The 17,470-nt window shown below is 46.0% G+C and overlaps 2 protein-coding genes across 2 annotated transcripts in view; one reads left to right on the top strand and one right to left on the bottom strand.

Moving 5' to 3' along the window:
• med24 (mediator complex subunit 24) overlaps positions 1-17,470 on the top strand; it is a 590,098-nt gene that overhangs the window by 374,730 nt on the left and 197,898 nt on the right. The window lies entirely within an intron of this gene.
• The window catches only part of rapgefl1 (Rap guanine nucleotide exchange factor (GEF)-like 1), a 129,195-nt gene continuing 115,653 nt past the window's right edge, over positions 3,929-17,470 (bottom strand). The window contains exons 13-17 of the mRNA XM_070863980.1: positions 16,832-16,882; positions 12,278-12,365; positions 10,383-10,447; positions 7,611-7,665; positions 3,929-5,331 (exon numbers count right to left, since the gene is read on the bottom strand). Of these exons, the coding sequence (XP_070720081.1) occupies positions 5,207-5,331; positions 7,611-7,665; positions 10,383-10,447; positions 12,278-12,365; positions 16,832-16,882 (384 nt within the window). The 3' untranslated portion in view covers positions 3,929-5,206. The remainder of the gene's footprint in view (positions 5,332-7,610; positions 7,666-10,382; positions 10,448-12,277; positions 12,366-16,831; positions 16,883-17,470) is intronic.

Genomic DNA, 17,470 nt, shown 5'->3' with positions numbered 1-17,470 from the left:
GCTCCTATCCCGGCCAAAGGCCCCCCGCCCCTGGTGCCGATGCTGCTGATATCCGGGCCGAATGTCCCCCCCCCCCTCCCCCTGGTGCCGATGCTGCTGTTATCCGGGCCGAATGTCCCCCCCCCCCTCCCCCTGGTGCCGATGCTGCTGTTATCCGGGCCGAATGTCCCCCCCCCCCTCCCCCTGGTGCCGATGCTGCTGTTATCCGGGCCGAATGTCCCCCCCCCCCTCCCCCTGGTGCCGATGCTGCTGATATCCGGGCCGAATGTCCACACCCCCTCCCCCTGGTGCCGTGTCTTCAGCTCTGCTAAAACAATCCCGTCTTCTCTGTGCCAATTTTCTTAACTTCAGTTCAGGTTTTCCAGAACGGTGCACTGTGCCATTTTTGAAAAAATCCTACTTGGCCAAACTCGCTTCCATGGCCAGAAATGGCACACCCGGCAGGTTCCACCCCCAGTGACGTCAAAAAATCGGGAACTAAAAATATCGGACGTAAGTAGTTTAGGATGGTGCAGAAACTTTGGCAAAACTTGCAGATTTTAGTCTGCTCCAAAAGAACAGCATAGGCCAAAAGTTCTGCGCAGAATGGTGGCGAAATTTCAGCCCATAGAAACAGGAGTAGGCCATTTAGTTGCTCAAGCCTGTTCTGTCATTCAATTTAATGAGATCATTATGATCTGTGACCTAACTCCATATATCTGCCTTTGCCCCATATACCCTTATACTTTTGGTTAACAGAAATCTATCAATCTCAGATTTAAAATTAACAATTGATCTAGCACTAATTGCCTTTTGCGTAACACCCTTTGCATGTAGAAGTGTTTCCTAACATCATTCCTGAAAGGTTTGGCTCCAATTGTTAGACTATGTCCCCGAGTCCCAGAATCCCGAACTGGCAGAAATAGTTTCTGTCTATCTACCCTATCAGTTCCCCTTAATATCTTGAAAGCTTCGATCAAATCACTTCTTAATCTACTTAATTCCAGGGAATATAACCCTAGTTTGTGTAATCTCACCTTATAATTTAATCCTTGGAGTCCAGGTATCATTCTAGTAAATCTACTCCAAGGCCAATATAACCTTCCTAAGACTATGCACAAGCAAAGCCAGAGCTGTTCTATTCATTAATATGTATGTAGCTTGTGTTAAAAAACTTGAGTGTTTTCTTCAGTGTTTTCTGTTATAAATACTACGTGTTCAGGGTGTAATGATTTTGGGTTCTCCGGCACCCACCCCAAGAGGAATGAATAGCTTTATGTAAGTGATTACAAATGTGTTTTCTCTCATTGTACCGAACACATTTCTTGCATAAATAAACTGCAAACGTCACCTCATCTCTCCTGTAGGTGCCAACACATCCATTACATTCGCGTGTGTAGCTGATATCTGTGCACACTCAGAGTTTGCATTGTGAGATAGGACACTGCCTATTGAGGGTGGAAGTTACATGCTGGTATAATTCAACAGTTGCCTCAACCACGGAATGGCCCATCATTCCCACACGAGTCGAGAGTGTGAGTATGGGCATATTATTTAACCGTGGGGAGGGAGAATATCAGCAGCTGGGCCCAGTACTATCCTCACCTTAACTCAATATGTAAACCATCATGTAAATGACTTAAACCACATGAGCGGATTTAAAAACCCTGGGGAAATAGACGGTGAGAATTAGCAAGCGGTGAAAGCAGAAATTTGCCTCCGAGAGTCCACAAATACACAGCTGTTTCATTCACAAATATGAAATATGAACATATAAGCATTTTCCAGCAATATAGCACTTTCATGTCCTCTTCACAGCCAATGAAGTACGTCTGAACTGTTGTCACTGTTGTATTATAGGGAAATGTGGCAGACAATTTGCACACAGATAGGTCCCAGAAATAGCAATGAAATAAATGACCAGATCATTTATTTTCTAGTGGTGTTAGTTGAGGGGTAAATATTGGCCAGGACGCCGGGGGAGAACTATCCTGCTCTTCTTCGACTGGCATCATGGAATCGTTTATGTTCATGTGAGAGGGCAGACGGGGCCTAAGTTTAACGTCTCATCCGAAAGACGGCACCTCTGACAGTGCAGCACTCCCTCAGCACTGCACTGGAGCATCAATCTGGATTATGTGCTCAAGTCTCTGGGGTGGGGCTCGAATTCATGCCCTTCTGACTCAGAGATAATACTGCTGCCCACTGAGTCACGGCTGACAAAGTGTCACTGGAGTGGAACCCTGGATGAACTTGTTCCCCCATAGATCAAATGTAATTGCTCGACTCGTGCTTCGAGGTAGTGATCAATCACGGAATCTTGTGGTCGCTATGACTCAGTTCCACACCTTGCAGCATACCTACCCAGCCACGAGAGGCTTGATTTTATCTTTGAGGGGTGTCAGGGTTTGTATTATTTGCACAAGGGGTTTTTCCCATCGGCGATGGACACAGAATAATGCTGCCTTTAATCTGTGTCAAAAACCCACGACTCAGAACAGCACCAACTACAACAACAACCTGCATTTATATCGCACTTTTAACATAGTAAAACATCCCAAGGTGCTTCAAAGGAATGTTATTGAACAAAATTTGACACCGAGCCACATAAGGAGATATTAGGGCAGACCAAAAGCTTAGTCAAGGAGGTAGGTTTTAAGGAGCATCTTAAAGGAGGAGAGGTAGAGAGGCGGAGAGGTTGAGGGAGGGAATGCTGGAGCTTTGGGCCCAGGCAGCTGAAGGCACAGCAGCTAATGGTGGAGTGATTAAAATCAGGGTTGTGCCAGAGGCCAGAATTGGAGGAGCGCCGAGATCTTGGAGGGTTGTGGGGCTGGAGGGGGTTACAGAGATAGGGAGGGGTGAGGCCATGGAGAGATTTGAAAACAAGGATGGGAATTTTAAAATCGAGTCGTTGCTTAACTAGGAACCAATGTAGGTCAGCGAGTACAGGGGTGATGGGTGAATGAGACTTGATGCGAGTTAGGACACGGGCAGCAGAGTTTTGGTGGTTGGAAGATGGGAGGCCAGCCAGGAGAGCTTTGGAATAGTCAGGTCTAGAGGTAACAAAGGCATGGAGGAGGGGCTTCAGCAACAGACTCCCATTCCTCACAAATCCATTTGTTTAATATTCTTCTGATTATGATGGTCACAGACCATTTTACCCCAAGTGGCTCTTTTAATTATTTGTTCACAGCCTGTGAGCGTTGCTGGAAAGACTGTATTTATTGAAGCTCCTAGTTGCCCTGTGATGATGGTGGGTCTTCTCCTTGAACCGCTGCAGCTTTTGTGGTGATGTTGTTCCCATGACGTGGTGAGGTTGAGAGTTTCAGGATTCTTACCCAGCAACGATGAAGCACTGGCAGCGATATATGTCTATGTCAGGATGGTGTGTGACTTGGAGAGAACCTTGGAGTTGGTGGTTTTCCCGTCAAATTGCTGCTCTTGTTTTTCACCGTGGTAGGCTTGATGTGTTGCTGCAGTACCTCTGGTAAACAATACGCACTGCAGGCTGGTGGTGGAGAGCATAACCTACTGAGACTACAACATTCGTAAAAGGGAATTGAATAAGTATTTGAAAAGGAAGATTAGAAAAGGATTTGGGAAAAGTGCAAGAAATGCGATTAGAGTCGATAGCACCAACTGAAAACTAGCACAGGAACAATGGGCCGAATGTGCACTTTCTTGGCTGTAATTTCCATGATTCTACATAATGAGGCTGTAAATTCATTTGTGAAGATTTCCTCTGGTACTTTTAGAAAAAGGACAAACACTTTCTGAAAGATCCTGATTCTGATTTTGCTACAAATCTTGAACCCATGGATATCACGACACATTTTAACCAGAGGAACTCTACGCCCCACATTCCTATTTCTGTGAAATAACACGAAATATTAATCAGACTTTAAAAAAAGTGATTTATTCTTTTACGCATAATTTCAGTCTGATCTGTAAGTGCTTTACATTTAGACAACACACAGAGACAATTTGATGAACACTGCATATCTAGCTCCCTTAAACTCAAAATAAATCCAAATAAGACAAAGCATTCTTTGTACAATTAAAAAAATGTAGAAACTATTTCCTAAATGCAACATTGAAATTAAAAACCGATAGAAATAATTGATCCCTTTTATATTACAACGTAAATTCTACAGCAAATCAAATATGGATACAAGTCTGGAACAAACATGGCTGTGAATCCCTTCGCACTGGCTAGTGTGGAAATGTCATGGCATAGCCTGGTAATGCTCCACCTGTTGGTGGGGTATGGAATCGCAGGCGTGAATCCCCACCTAGAGGTATACAGTGGCTCCAAGCTTTACCCAACACACAAGGGGGGGAAAGGAGTGAGAGTGTATCTCTCCCCATCGATCTTCAGGCTACTCTTGCGTGTGTCCGAGTGGCCCAGGGTGGCACCAATATTGAGTGAGGAGCTGGTGACCAGTCTGTCATCTGAGGCAGACAGTGAGGCGGAAGGCATTATAAAAGAGAGAAAATGAATAAATATTTAAAAATTGGAGGGTGAGGGTGAGCAGTGTCATTACTGGTCACTGGTTTCACATCAGTAATGATGCACACCAGAGCTTGGGTTAAAACCGGCACCATCTGTTTCTTGCCAACAGAGGGAGCCAATGTCCTGGGTCACTGTCTATGAACAGTAGTGTAAATACTGAAGGCCTTGGACTTAGATCCACAGTTAACCATTAGTTGGGTACAAGCGGAAATTAGGATATTCCCGAGAAAGACTTGTACTCATGTATCTCCCCCACCCTCTCCACTTCCAGATTCTGTTTTAGTCCTGGTTTGTTTGACAGTATCTCCAGTATCCCATGTCATCATTAAACAGAAGGTGTCAAAAAGTAATTATCCTAGATAGGTTGCATGCGTTCAGTGTTCTCTGCTTAGGGTCCGACATCAGTGCACAAAATCCTTGGAATAGCACTGCGCGCAAATGTTCCTGGCCAGTGGCAGCCCAGTATGATATATTTAATGCGTGAATGTGTCCGGAATGGGTCTCACCCAGGCCCCTGTTCACTTTGAGGAGGTCAGTTTTTCTCGGGCTCATTCAGCTTGTGGCAGGAGCGGATCTCTTTTGGTAAGTCGGTGGTTCTGCACAGTCACACACAGTGAGTTCAGATCAGCAGTGGCACAGCCACATACACTTTCAACGCCATTGATTAGCATTGCAGACTGGGAGCAGAGCAGAGGAGAGCAGTGTGGCCCATGGCTATGGGTCCTTGGGTTCCAGTCTGTACGAGAGGTCGTAGAGCAACTGCTGATTGTCGATCACGTGGAGCTGACGGATGTATGCCTTAATCTGGATATAGTTTGCAGCCAATTCGGAATCCAGCCCTGTTTGAAACAGAAAGAACCGCCATTAACAATAGGATGGAGATTCTCAGCTCCAAACGGCTCCGTGTCAGTTGTGGCTCAGTGGGCAGCACACTCGCCTGAGTCAGGAGGTTGTAGGTTCACGTCTCATTCCAGCGACTTAAGCACAAAAATCTACTCTAACACTCCTGTGGAATGCTGCCCTGTCGGAGGTGCCGTCTTTTGGATGAGACGTTAAACCGAGGCCCAGTCTGCTCTCTCAAGTGTCCGTAAACAATCCCATGGCACTATTTCGAAGAAGAGCAGAGGAGTTATCCCTAATGTCCCGGTCAATATTTCTCCCTCAACCAACATCAGTAAAACAGATTATCTGGTCATTATCACATTGCTGTTTGTGGGAGCTTGCTGTGCGCAAATTGGCTGCTGCATTTCCCACATTACAACAGTGACTACACTTCAAAAGTACTTCATTGGCTGTAAAGCGCTTTGGGACGTCCTGAGTTTGTGAAAGGTGCTATATAAATGCAAGAACTTCTTTCTTTTATTTGCCAAATATGTCACCCAGTGACAATCTGAGCCATATGAACCAAGAAAATCATCAGTCCTTTCTCGGTCTGTGTTGCTTTAGCTGCTGTGGCTTAGCCAGTCACGTGATGTTCACAAGACTCAATAAAACCCCAGCCAGTTGGGTTCGGGAGATGCACAATGGGGCAGGTGGTTGTGAGCCTGATGGATGAACTGGTAATGTGTAGTGTGATTGTTAACCATTTTGCTAATAAACCAACTGGTTCTTAATAACAATGTTTTGCTATGAATTCTTAAGCAAAGAACCCATGAAGCAAATACATTACAGTGGCCAATATAGTGATGAGGGTAATACAGGTGGTCTCAGCAACCCCTGGGTTAGGGAGGAGAAATGTCAGCTGCAGTCCCTGTTCCTATTTGCTATCCCGTTACCCCTGCTGGAACGTGAATGTAAGGCATGGCTACGATGTCCTCCCCAGCTGATTGCCAGTTGTGGTAGGAGCGTTGGTAGGCTGTCAGGTAAGAGAGAGCTGGAATGAGCCAAGAACCAGCACCTTCAGGAGTGAGACATTCTCCACACCAGTAGTGAAGATTACAGGTCTATTGACTTTAGGAATTATTATTTGCTTTTCCAACATTATGTACTGGTAAGTCACCGTTTATGGAGTTTTCTGAACTGATTGAGCCCCCTCCCCCCTCCCCCATTTGAAAACACTGGATTGCCAACTTCATGGGGTAAGGTACTGTATGTTTATGATACTGGATTACCAACCTGGAGGTCCTGAGTAAATCTCACCACGTAAGATATGAAATCTGGTCATTTGTGGGCTGGTACCACACAAATGACCATATACGGTTGTTGTAAACAATGGATTAGTTCACTAATGATCTTCAGCAAAGGGAATCTGCCACCTCCTTATCTAGTCTGGCCTACTCTTGACTCTAGGCCCAGAGGGTGATTTTTAATGCTCTCTTCAGTAGCCCAGCTAACCACTCAACCGTAGAAACAATCACTAGAAGAAGGCCCATTAACACCTTCTCAGGTAACTAGGGATGGGCAGTAAGTGTAGTAGATTAATTAATAAGACTAGGCCAATATTCTCTTGAGTTTAGAAGAATGAGAAGTGATCTCATTGAAACATACAACATTTTTACAGGACTTGACAGGGTAGATGCAGGGAGGATGTTTCCCCCGGGTTGGGGAGCTTAGAACCAGGGGTCACAGTCTCAGAATAAGGGGTCGGCCATTTAGGAGTGAGATGAGAAGAAACTTCTTCACTCAGAAGGTAGTGAATCTTTCAAATTCTCTAGCCCAGAGGGCTGTGGACTCAGAGGGCTCAGTCGTTGAGTATATTCAAGAGAGAGATCGATAGATTTTTGGATATTAAGGGAATCAAGGGATATGGAGAGAGTTTAGGAAAGTGAAGTTGAGGTAGATCAGCCATGATCGCATTGAATGGCGGAGCAAGCTCCTGCTCCTAATTCTTATGTTCTTGTGTTCTTAAGTGTAGTCTTCATATCCTGCCAACAAAAAAGACGCACCTCATCACAACCTCATGTACGCTAACCTGACCCTGGACAAACCCAGTAACCTTAGTCCCTCTAAGAGAAAACGAGAGCCAGACGGGCAGAGTTATTTATTTTGTTTGAACAAATATAAGTGGGGTTGTATGTCCCCCAGGTCCCATGCAGTGACATCGACTATTTCCACTAAAGTTGATGATCCAGTGTTATTGTAAAAACTCTGCCTCTTTAGTTTCTCTCTGTTAACTTACTGAGCAGGGTACTTCGGTATTTCCTCATGGTCCGAACTGCATTGGCCACCATATGCTGTAAGAGAGAAGGAGATGGTTGATCCAATGCAAGTGGCTTAATAACGTACCAAAGCTCAAGATCATTTTTTGACACTGAATTACATTTTAATTTTGTTGTCCGAATAGGAGGTGTGTGGGGGGCCTGACCCATCCACCTCCATGGCACGAACCTGGTATTGCAGTACTTCCAGGAACGGTGCAGTGGCTCTCGGCCTTTTGGCTAAGAGCATTGGCGCAGAGTGATCCTTGATGTGTGCAAGGTGACCTCTGGCGTTTGTGATTTGACAAAGAATTGAAAAGATTGGCAACGAAAAATTTAAAAAAAATAAAAAAATGTAATTTTGTTGTCCTTGTATATAAGTTTTCCTGCTCCTTGTCAATTTTAGTCTGATAACGCGCCTGTGAAGCGCCTTGGGACATTTTAAGACGTTAAAGGTGCGCCATAAAGGCATATGGTTGTTGTAAGATTGGCCCATGCGATGCAGCTATTCCCTTACTCACCTCAGCCTCAGCTGCTCTGAATTCCAGCTACCAGTGTGGGCACAAGAGCAGCCAGTACCAGCTCTCCTCCCCTCCCCCCAATACCATAGGGAAGAGATAGGGAACTCGCAGTCTGTGGGAATCATGAGCAATCAGCGGCCTAAAGTTTGTTGTATCACAGAGGCCCGAAAATACTAACAGCCCACAAATGTAACAATTTGAGCTGCAGAGTGAATCAGTATTTCAGAACCGTCACTTGTCAAATGTGCCATCGCAATAATCCATTGATCTGTCAGACGGAGGCACCTCCCAGTCCTTCAGGACATGGTGCACAGCAGCCGGGAAAACTGACAAGCTTCCACCCAGAGATCCCATCGCGTAGCTGAGAATGCAGATTTCAGGAAGGCAGTTTTGCGCAATGAGCACAGTCTGAGAATGGCGGGCTGGCAGCAGGTTTAAACTCCCTGACAGAGGCACGTTGTAGCAGAAGGATGTTCAACATCACCCATTACCTGTCATGGACCTGCCCTCTCCGCGCGCTCTGCGGAATCTCACCGATGAAGCTGCCTGTATCTTTCTGGGATGTCTCTAGGGTCATGGCCTGGTTAAAGGGGAGGAGGGGAGTGTGGTGACAGGCACTTTCGAGATACTTTATTCAAAGGATGGTGCAATAATGGTTATGATAACACAATTATGGCCAACAGTGCATACTGATGGTCTTAATAAAAATAACTCGAGCTGATTTTTCCTCTTCCTAACTCAGGGACACTACCAACTGTAGTTCCTGAACCAATATCTCAGCTGAGAATGTGAATTAAATCTGGGATCTTTCTACACTGTGTGACTCAGTCAGCCAGTGACTCAGTGGGTAGTGCACTCGCCTCTGAGTCAGAAGGTTGTGGGTTCAAGTCCCACTCCAGGGACCTGAGCACAAAAATCTAAGCTGACACTCCAGTGCAGTGCTGAGGGAGAGCTGCACTGACGGAGGTGCCATCTTTTGGATGAAACGTTAAACTGAGGCTCCGTCTGCCAGGTGTACATAAAAGATCCCATGGCATTATTTCGAAGAAGAGCAGGGGTGTTATCCCCCGTGTCCTGGGCCAATATTTATCCCTCAATCAATATCACTAAACAGATTATCTGGTCATTATCACATTGCTGTTTGTGGGAGCTTGCTGTGCGCAAATTGGCCTCCGCGTTTCCTACATTACAACAGTGACTACACTCCAAAAGTACTTCATTGGCTATGAAGTGCTTTGAGACGTCCTGTGGTCGTGAAAGGCGCTATATAAATACAAGTCTTTCTTTTTTTTTTCAGGCAACTGAACAACCTTCTTAAAGTAATTAGATATTAAGCATTATGAAAGCTGCCTCAGAAGAGCTTTGTATTGCAGCACTTGTGTTCTCCTGCAGTGCTGATCAATGTCGTGGCTGAGGTGCGTTTTAAGATGACATTCTTCCACAAATCGTGTCTGCATAAAAAGCCCCTAACATGGTGACTAGCTGCTTGCAGTGCCCATTACTTTCAAGCATCTTCACGTGTCTCATTGTTCAGGGTAAATTAAATTATCATCATCATAGGCAGTCCCTCGGAATCGAGGAAGACTTGCTTCCACTCTTAGAATGAGTCCTTTGGTGGCTGAACAGTCCAATACGAGAACCACAGTCTCTGTCACAGGTGGGACAGGTAATCGTTGAGGGAAGGGGTAGGTGGGACAGGTTTGCCGCGGGTTCCTTCCGCTGCCTGCGCTTGATTTCTGCACGCTCTCGGCGATGAGACTCGAGGTGCTCAGCGCCCTCCCGGATGCACTTCCTCCACTTAGGGCGGTCATTGGCCAGGGACTCCCAGGTGTCGGTGGGGATGTTGCACTTTATCAGGGAGGCTTTGAGGGTGTCCCTTGTAACGTTTCCTCTGCCCACCTTTGGCTCGTTTGCCGTGAAGGAGTTCCGAGTAGAGCGCTTGCTTTGGGAGTCTCGTGTCTGGCATGCGGACAATGTGGCCTGCCCAGCGGAGCTGATCAAGTGTGGTCAGTGCTTCAATGCTGGGGATGTTGGCCTGGACAAGGATGTTAATGTTGGTAAATAAAATTGTATGATTGTAATGTAAGCTTCCTGTTGCAGTGCTATGAAGACATTGTGTTACAGTGCCCTGAAACAGTTTCCCTTTGGAGACTGGATAGTGCAGTGTGCGAGAGCATTGTCCCGTTGTGGATTGACTGTTGGGAGTGTATTAGAACACAGAGAAATACTCACCATTTTCTCAAAGTTCACCAATTGATTCAGGAATGTTTTGTTGCCCTCATGTATGAAGGTCATGTCTGCAAAAGTCACCAAGGAAAAATTATTGTAAATCGTCTTTTATTATTATAACTAACATGAAACACCAAGATGTTGAATGATCCAGGAGTTCTACAGCCCTTCCCCTGGATACCTGAACGTTCAGCATGTGACTTTTTTATCCCGCTATAACCTGATATTATTTCTCACACCACCCTCTTTCCAGGGCCTCAGTTGTTCTCTGGTCCTCTCTATACAGAACTCAAGATGCAACTTTTATTTCTGGGCAGCAGGCACAGACAAATTTGAAATAATTTCTCAATATTTGTGTTTCTAGAAAGTCACGGATAACCTGCCTAGCTCTGTGAAAGATGATCTTGAGACTGGGCTGAGTCTCGGGGCCCGCTGATATTGGGAAACACAGCAGCTCCGCTCAGTGTGAGGAGCTGTCAAACCTTTCTCTCAGGCGACTGTCGAAGGGGCTTCAAACTGCTTTGTCGCCCAGTCACTCCTCATTCGCATGCTCCACACTGTGTTCCCATTGAGAGTACCCTCCCCTCCCCCCCCCCGCCTTAGTCTCCGCTCCCCTGCTGAAGGAGCTGGGCTAGTTCCATAGGCAATGGCTACCTCCTGGTTCCTTGCAATTCCTCATGTGTGAATCTAGATGTACGAATGTAAATATCAAACGGTTATCCGTCTTTCGGATGAGACGTTAAACCGAGGCCCCGTCTGCTCTCACAGGTGGATGTAAAAGATTCCACAGCCCTATTTCGAAGCAGGGCAGGGAAGTTATCCCCAGTGTCCTGGCCAACAGTTATCTCTCAACACACATCACTAAAACAGCTAATCTAGTCATTATCACATTGCTTTTTGTGGGAGCTTGCTGTGCCCAAATTGGCTGCCGTGTTTCCTACTTCACAACGGTGACTACACTTCAAAAAAGTACTTCATTGGCTTTGGGATGTCCTGAGGTCATGAAAGGTGCTATATAAATGCAAGAATTAATTTTTTTATGCAATCATGGGGTGGGTCTCTCACAGCGGAGACCAATCTTATCCTCACCCAGTATCCACCTGCACAAACCTCCCAGTTAGGTTCACTGCATAATGAAAGTGAGCGAGAACCCTGGTTTCTCTCGACTCCCCCTTCCTTAGTCCAGGGCTGTTAAGGCTAATTATAAAGCCCCTGTTTGTGATGATCTGTAAAAATCAGCAAAGTCCAACAGAGCTTTGATCGTGAACCAGTTGTGGCCCATGACTACTCTTATAGCAGGTTGGGGGTAGGGCTTGCCTTTGGAACCAGGTGAGTTGGGATAACTCGTCCCAGTGTTCCCACATCTCTTGCTTCCTTAAAAGAGCTTGCAACTAGTTCTGGTTGGGATGAAGTCAGCCAACTAACTGCAAGTTCTCCAGCCCAGAAGATGACTTCAGCTGGAACACAGCAAAGACCCTTTGCATTGAAGTGCGGTGTGCCCAAGTTCTGCGGGTGACGTTAGAATATGATCGAGTCAACAAGTACAAACTGTTTCCTCTGGCAGCAGGGTTGGTAACCAGAGGATGCAGATTTAAGGTAATTGGCAAAGAAAGCAGAGGGGAGATGTTTTTACGCAGCGAGTTGTTATGATCGGGAATGCACTGCCTGAAAGGGTGGTGGAAGCAGACGCAATAGTGATTTTCAAAAGGGAATTTATTGGATTAATACTTGAAAAGGAAAGATTTGCAGGGCTATGGGGAGTGGGACAAAGTGGACAGCTCTTTCAAAGAGCCCACACAGACACGATGCACCAAATGGACTTATTCTGTGCTATATGATTCTATGAAGCCAATCTATATCAAGACAGACATGTTCTAGTGACATGGCCGTAGTCTTACCTTTCAGCAACAGGGGAACAAAAGGAATCAGGGGAGGCTTCATCCTGGCGATGGTGTCTCTGTAGGATTTATGATTTCGTGAGGGATCCTGTAAAAAAGAAACGTACTTTCATAGTCTGCCATCTGGTACAATGGAACCTCGAGTACCCACTTGAATCAACTGCTTTCCTGATTATCGGACTGAAATTTCCTGGTACAAAGCCTTGCATGAGACATTGCGTCACAGGCCAGGAAAGATTGGTTGGTGCAATAGGACCAGGGCTGAAGTCCAGCCAGAGACCTATGGAAGGGTATTCCCCTGGTGAAACCACAAGCCTGGTGGAGGGGAAGGGGAAGTACCATCAGTGGACTTTTAAGTACTCATCATCATAGGCAGTCCCTCAAAATCTTGCTTCCACTCTTAAAATGAGTCTTTAGGTGGTTGAACAGTCCAAAACGAGAACCACAGTCCCTGTCACAAGTATTACGACAACTGTGGTAGAATGGTGATTTCCTTTCCTGTATTACAGAGTGGGAGGCTGAGACATATGACTTCCACATAATTCTAAAGCTTCTAGATGAATGGCCAATTAAAATGAGGTCACTCATTACTCTTCAATTGACTAAGGGCTAGAAGTGAACAGACTCTGCGGACAATCCACCCACTGTTGTAGAATTTACCAATATAGAAACATAGAAACATAGAAACTAGGTGCAGGAGTAGGCCATTCGGCCCTTCTAGCCTGCACCGCCATTCAATGAGTTCATGGCTGAACATGCAACTTCAGTACCCCATTCCTGCTTTCTCACCATACCCCTTGATTCCCCTAGTAGTAAGGACTTCATCTAACTCCTTTTTGAATATATTTAGTGAATTGGCCTCAACAACTTTCTGTGGTAGAGAATTCCACAGGTTCACCACTCTCTGGGTGAAGAAATTCCTCCTCATCTCGGTCCTAAATGGCTTCCCCCTTATCCTTAGACTGTGTCCCCTGGTTCTGGACTTCCCCAACATTGGGAACATTCTTCCTGCATCTAACCTGTCTAACCCCGTCAGAATTTTAAACGTTTCTATGAGGTCCCCTCTCATTCTTCTGAACTCCAGTGAATACAAGCCCAGTTGATCCAGTCTTTCTTGATAGGGCAGTCCCGCCATCCCGGGAATCAGTCTGGTGAACCTTCGCTGCACTCCCTCAATAGCAAGAATGTCCTTCCTCAGGTTAGGAGACCAAAACTGTACACAATACTCCAGGTGTGGCCTCACCAAGGCCCTGTACAATTGTAGCAACACCTCCCTGCCCTTGTACTCAAATCCCCTCGCTATGAAGGCCAACATGCCATTTGCTTTCTTAACCGCCTGCTGTACCTGCATGCCAACCTTCAATGACTGATGTACCATGACACCCAGGTCTCTTTGCACCTCCCCTTTTCCTAATCTGTCACCATTCAGATAATAGTCTGTCTCTCTGTTTTTACTACCAAAGTGGATAACCTCACATTTATCCACATTATACTTCATCTGCCATGCATTTGCCCACTCACCTAACCTATCCAAGTCGCTCTGCAGCCTCATAGAATCCTCCTCGCAGCTCACACTGCCACCCAACTTAGTGTCATCCGCAAATTTGGAGATACTACATTTAATCCCCTCGTCTAAATCATTAATGTACAGTGTAAACAGCTGGGGCCCCAGCACAGAACCTTGCGGTACCCCACTAGTCACTGCCTGCCATTCTGAAAAGTCCCCATTTACTCCTACTCTTTGCTTCCTGTCTGACAACCAGTTCTCAATCCATGTCAGCACACTACCCCCAATCCCATGTGCTTTTACTTTGCACATTAATCTCTTGTGTGGGACCTTGTCGAAAGCCTTCTGAAAGTCCAAATATACCACATCAACTGGTTCTCCCTTGTCCACTCTACTGGAAACATCCTCAAAAAATTCCAGAAGATTTGTCAAGCATGATTTCCCTTTCACAAATCCATGCTGACTTGGACCTATCATGTCACCTCTTTCCAAATGCACTGCTATGACATCCTTAATAATTGATTCCATCATTTTACCCACTACCGATGTCAGGCTGACCGGTCTATAATTCCCTGTTTTCTCTCTCCCTCCTTTTTTAAAAAGTGGGGTTACATTGGCTACCCTCCACTCGATAGGAACTGATCCAGAGTCAATGGAATGTTCTCACAAAGATTCCAGGTACCTTTTCCCTACAGAGGAGAAGAATCCCTTTCTGGGCTTTTAAAATGAGTTTAAAGGGGCAGACGAAGCCTGCGGGGGATAAAAGGGGGTGCATTTATGGAGACCCCCCCCCCCCAGTGTTTGGACTCATAGGGAAGGGAATTCAAAATGGACCTAAATTACAGAAGCTTGAGATCCCCTAAACATCTATGGGAAGGAGCATATCAATTTTAAGATTCTACAACATTTTGGCTGCGAAAAAGAGTTACCAAATACAGGAGGTGGGGCCAACGTCTGAAGCAAATTCGTGTATTAAGGATCCCAGGCTGTCTGGGGGAACTATTCACCCCCTAAGAGATAATCGAATTACCCAATCAAGCATAATGGAAATCATGGTCAGAAAAACTGGACAATCCTAAAACAATGCAAAACCAGTGATAGCACATTCTCACACCCTAATCGAGTTACTGCTGACAAAGGAGACATTTGAAAATCAATGGACAGAACAGTTCAAACAGAGCCCAAGAGATTTGATGGGAGATAACAGAGCTTTTTTTGGGGGGGATATATCTATCCCCCAGTTTTACAAGGAAAGGCCAGCAGAACACAGAACGAAGCAGAACACAGACTCGAACACAGACAGACACAAGCATTCGGAGCTGGGGAGTGAAGAAATGGAGTCGTGAAGGAACCTACAAAAAATCGTCAAGGACCGACTGAGCACGAGGCCCACAAAATGGAAGGTTGTCAACAACCAAATTGACAAACCCGGGCCACCACAACCAGCGAAACGACCAACCAAAACCAACTCAGCAAAAACCGAAGAATCGACATTTATTTCCACTCTACAATCTACTTCTGAACGGCCAACGGGTGAGAAATTACCAAAAGGGACTAACTAAAACCAAAGAAAGTGGGTATTTACCCCATACATCCGAAACGCAGCTTACCGCATCAACGGATGCACCCCAACCGAAGACTACGCAGTCCGAAGTCCTCTCTGGGGTACAGCTCGCCTAGAAGGCCAAGTGCAGCGAACCCCAAAACCGTGATTTACCGGCAACTGTCTAAAGGGATTGGTGAGCATAGCCCCTGAACCCTCAGAGCTATAACTTAGTTAGTTAGGGGAATTGGGAGGGGGGAGGCTGGGATAACTTGTGTAAATGTATCTGCATTCTCCCCTTTACCCCATTTAGAGTTTAAGCTGTATTCTTTTCCCCACAGGCTGTAATTTGACATTTTATTCAATATGTTGTACCCCTCAGTGTGTATTGGTCTGTGTGTGTTATTAAAGGTGTGCCTTTTACTTCTTTTTAAACACAATAAAGCCATACCTGCTTCCTACCTTGAAACCGATTGTCTGTCCAAGTCTGTCACAGTCCCTTCATAATTCCAGTGTCTAGAACCAAGGGTGTGGGAGTGATTCGGAACCGCTCATATAAGGTCAGAAGGGAAAGCTGACCCCCTGAAAACCACCCCTTACACTGTGGGTGCGGGGGGCAGTGGTTTGCAAAGGAGTCCCGCTGACTTCCTAGCAATGCCCATTTAGCGTCGGGGTCGGTGTAATGTGTGCGTATGTGAGTATGCTCACAGGTTTGTGGAGCTGTTGCACTGTGAGTGGCTTAGCCTCGCTCTGTCGAGCCCGTGTGGTGGCTGGTGTGCAACGGCCACCATACGTTAAAAAAATCCACACACAGGCGTCTTCCACCCTTCAACATGTAGTTCAGGACTGGAATATTAGGTCCTTCATTGAAACACCTTCGAACTCATCCCTTTTTGGCGTGGAAGCAAGTCATCCTCGATACGAGGGTGTAATGACTCAAGAGTCTGGTTACTGTAAACTCACTCAGGTGCAACCTGATCCATCTTTATTCCAGCCCAAGAGTGCCAGCGTGACAAAGACACCCAGCTTATATACAGGTGACCAAGCACACATGCCACATGCGTACAGCCCGATGACCTCCGACCGCGGCGCCCTCTGGTGTCTGGTGACCCCCAAGCATTAATACATCACAAAGGAACCGCCTATGATGATGATGGCTTAGCCAGTCACGTTTTATTCACAAGACTCAAATAAAACCCCAGCCAGTTGGGACTGGGTCAGCCACGATGAGGTATGCAGTTGTGAGCCTAGTGGATGAACTAGGTAATGTGTAGTGTGATTGTTAAACCTTTGTTAATAAACCAACTGGTTCTTAATAGCAATGTGTTGCTATGAATTCTTGGGCAAAGAACCCATGAAGCACATTACAGTCGGCTGGCCAGTTACGGTGAATGCCTTGCTCATGGGGATTACTCTTTAGTAGCGAACGAGGCTGAAAATCCAACACCCCAACCACTGAGCACCACACCATCTAATTCAGAGAGGGGGACTGGCTGTTACTCACCGTTAAGCTCTCGAATTTCTGGAACAGTTTTTTGCATTTTGCAGGCAGTTTCTGGAAAGCAAACAAGACAAAGTTGAAATAAAGGTGTTCATTTTTTGGAAAGATCAGTCAGGGAGAGAGCTTCCATTTGGGCTGCACGTGTTAATTACGACTTTATCAATCTAGGTTTCAGCATGATGCACAAAGAGTCATCGTGACCAACACCAGGGCCATCCAAAGCAGTGCCGGACAAGTGATCTCTCTCTCACCCTTCAACCTCTCTCTTTCACAGCTGTGACTCAGTGGGTAGCACTCTCGCCTCTGAGTCAGAAGGTTGTGGGTTCAAGTCCCACTCCAGGGACTTGAGCACAAAAATCTCGGCTGACACTCCAGTGCGGTACAGAGGGAGTGCTGCACTGTCGGAGGTGCCGTCTTTCAGACGAGACGTTAAACTGAGGCTCCGTCTGCTCTCTCAGGTGGATGTAAAAGATCCTATGGCACTATTTCAAAGAAGAGCAGGGGAGTTATCCCCAGTGTCCTGGCCAATATGTATCCCTCAATCAACATAACAAAACAGATTATCAGGTCATTATCACATTGTTGATTATGGGAGCTTGCTGTGCCCAAACTGGCTGCTGCATTTCCTACATTACAACAGTG

Source organism: Pristiophorus japonicus, chromosome 21, assembly GCF_044704955.1.
Source record: "Pristiophorus japonicus isolate sPriJap1 chromosome 21, sPriJap1.hap1, whole genome shotgun sequence".
Taxonomy (NCBI): Eukaryota; Metazoa; Chordata; class Chondrichthyes; family Pristiophoridae; genus Pristiophorus; species Pristiophorus japonicus.
This window is presented reverse-complemented; position numbering and strand designations above follow the sequence as displayed.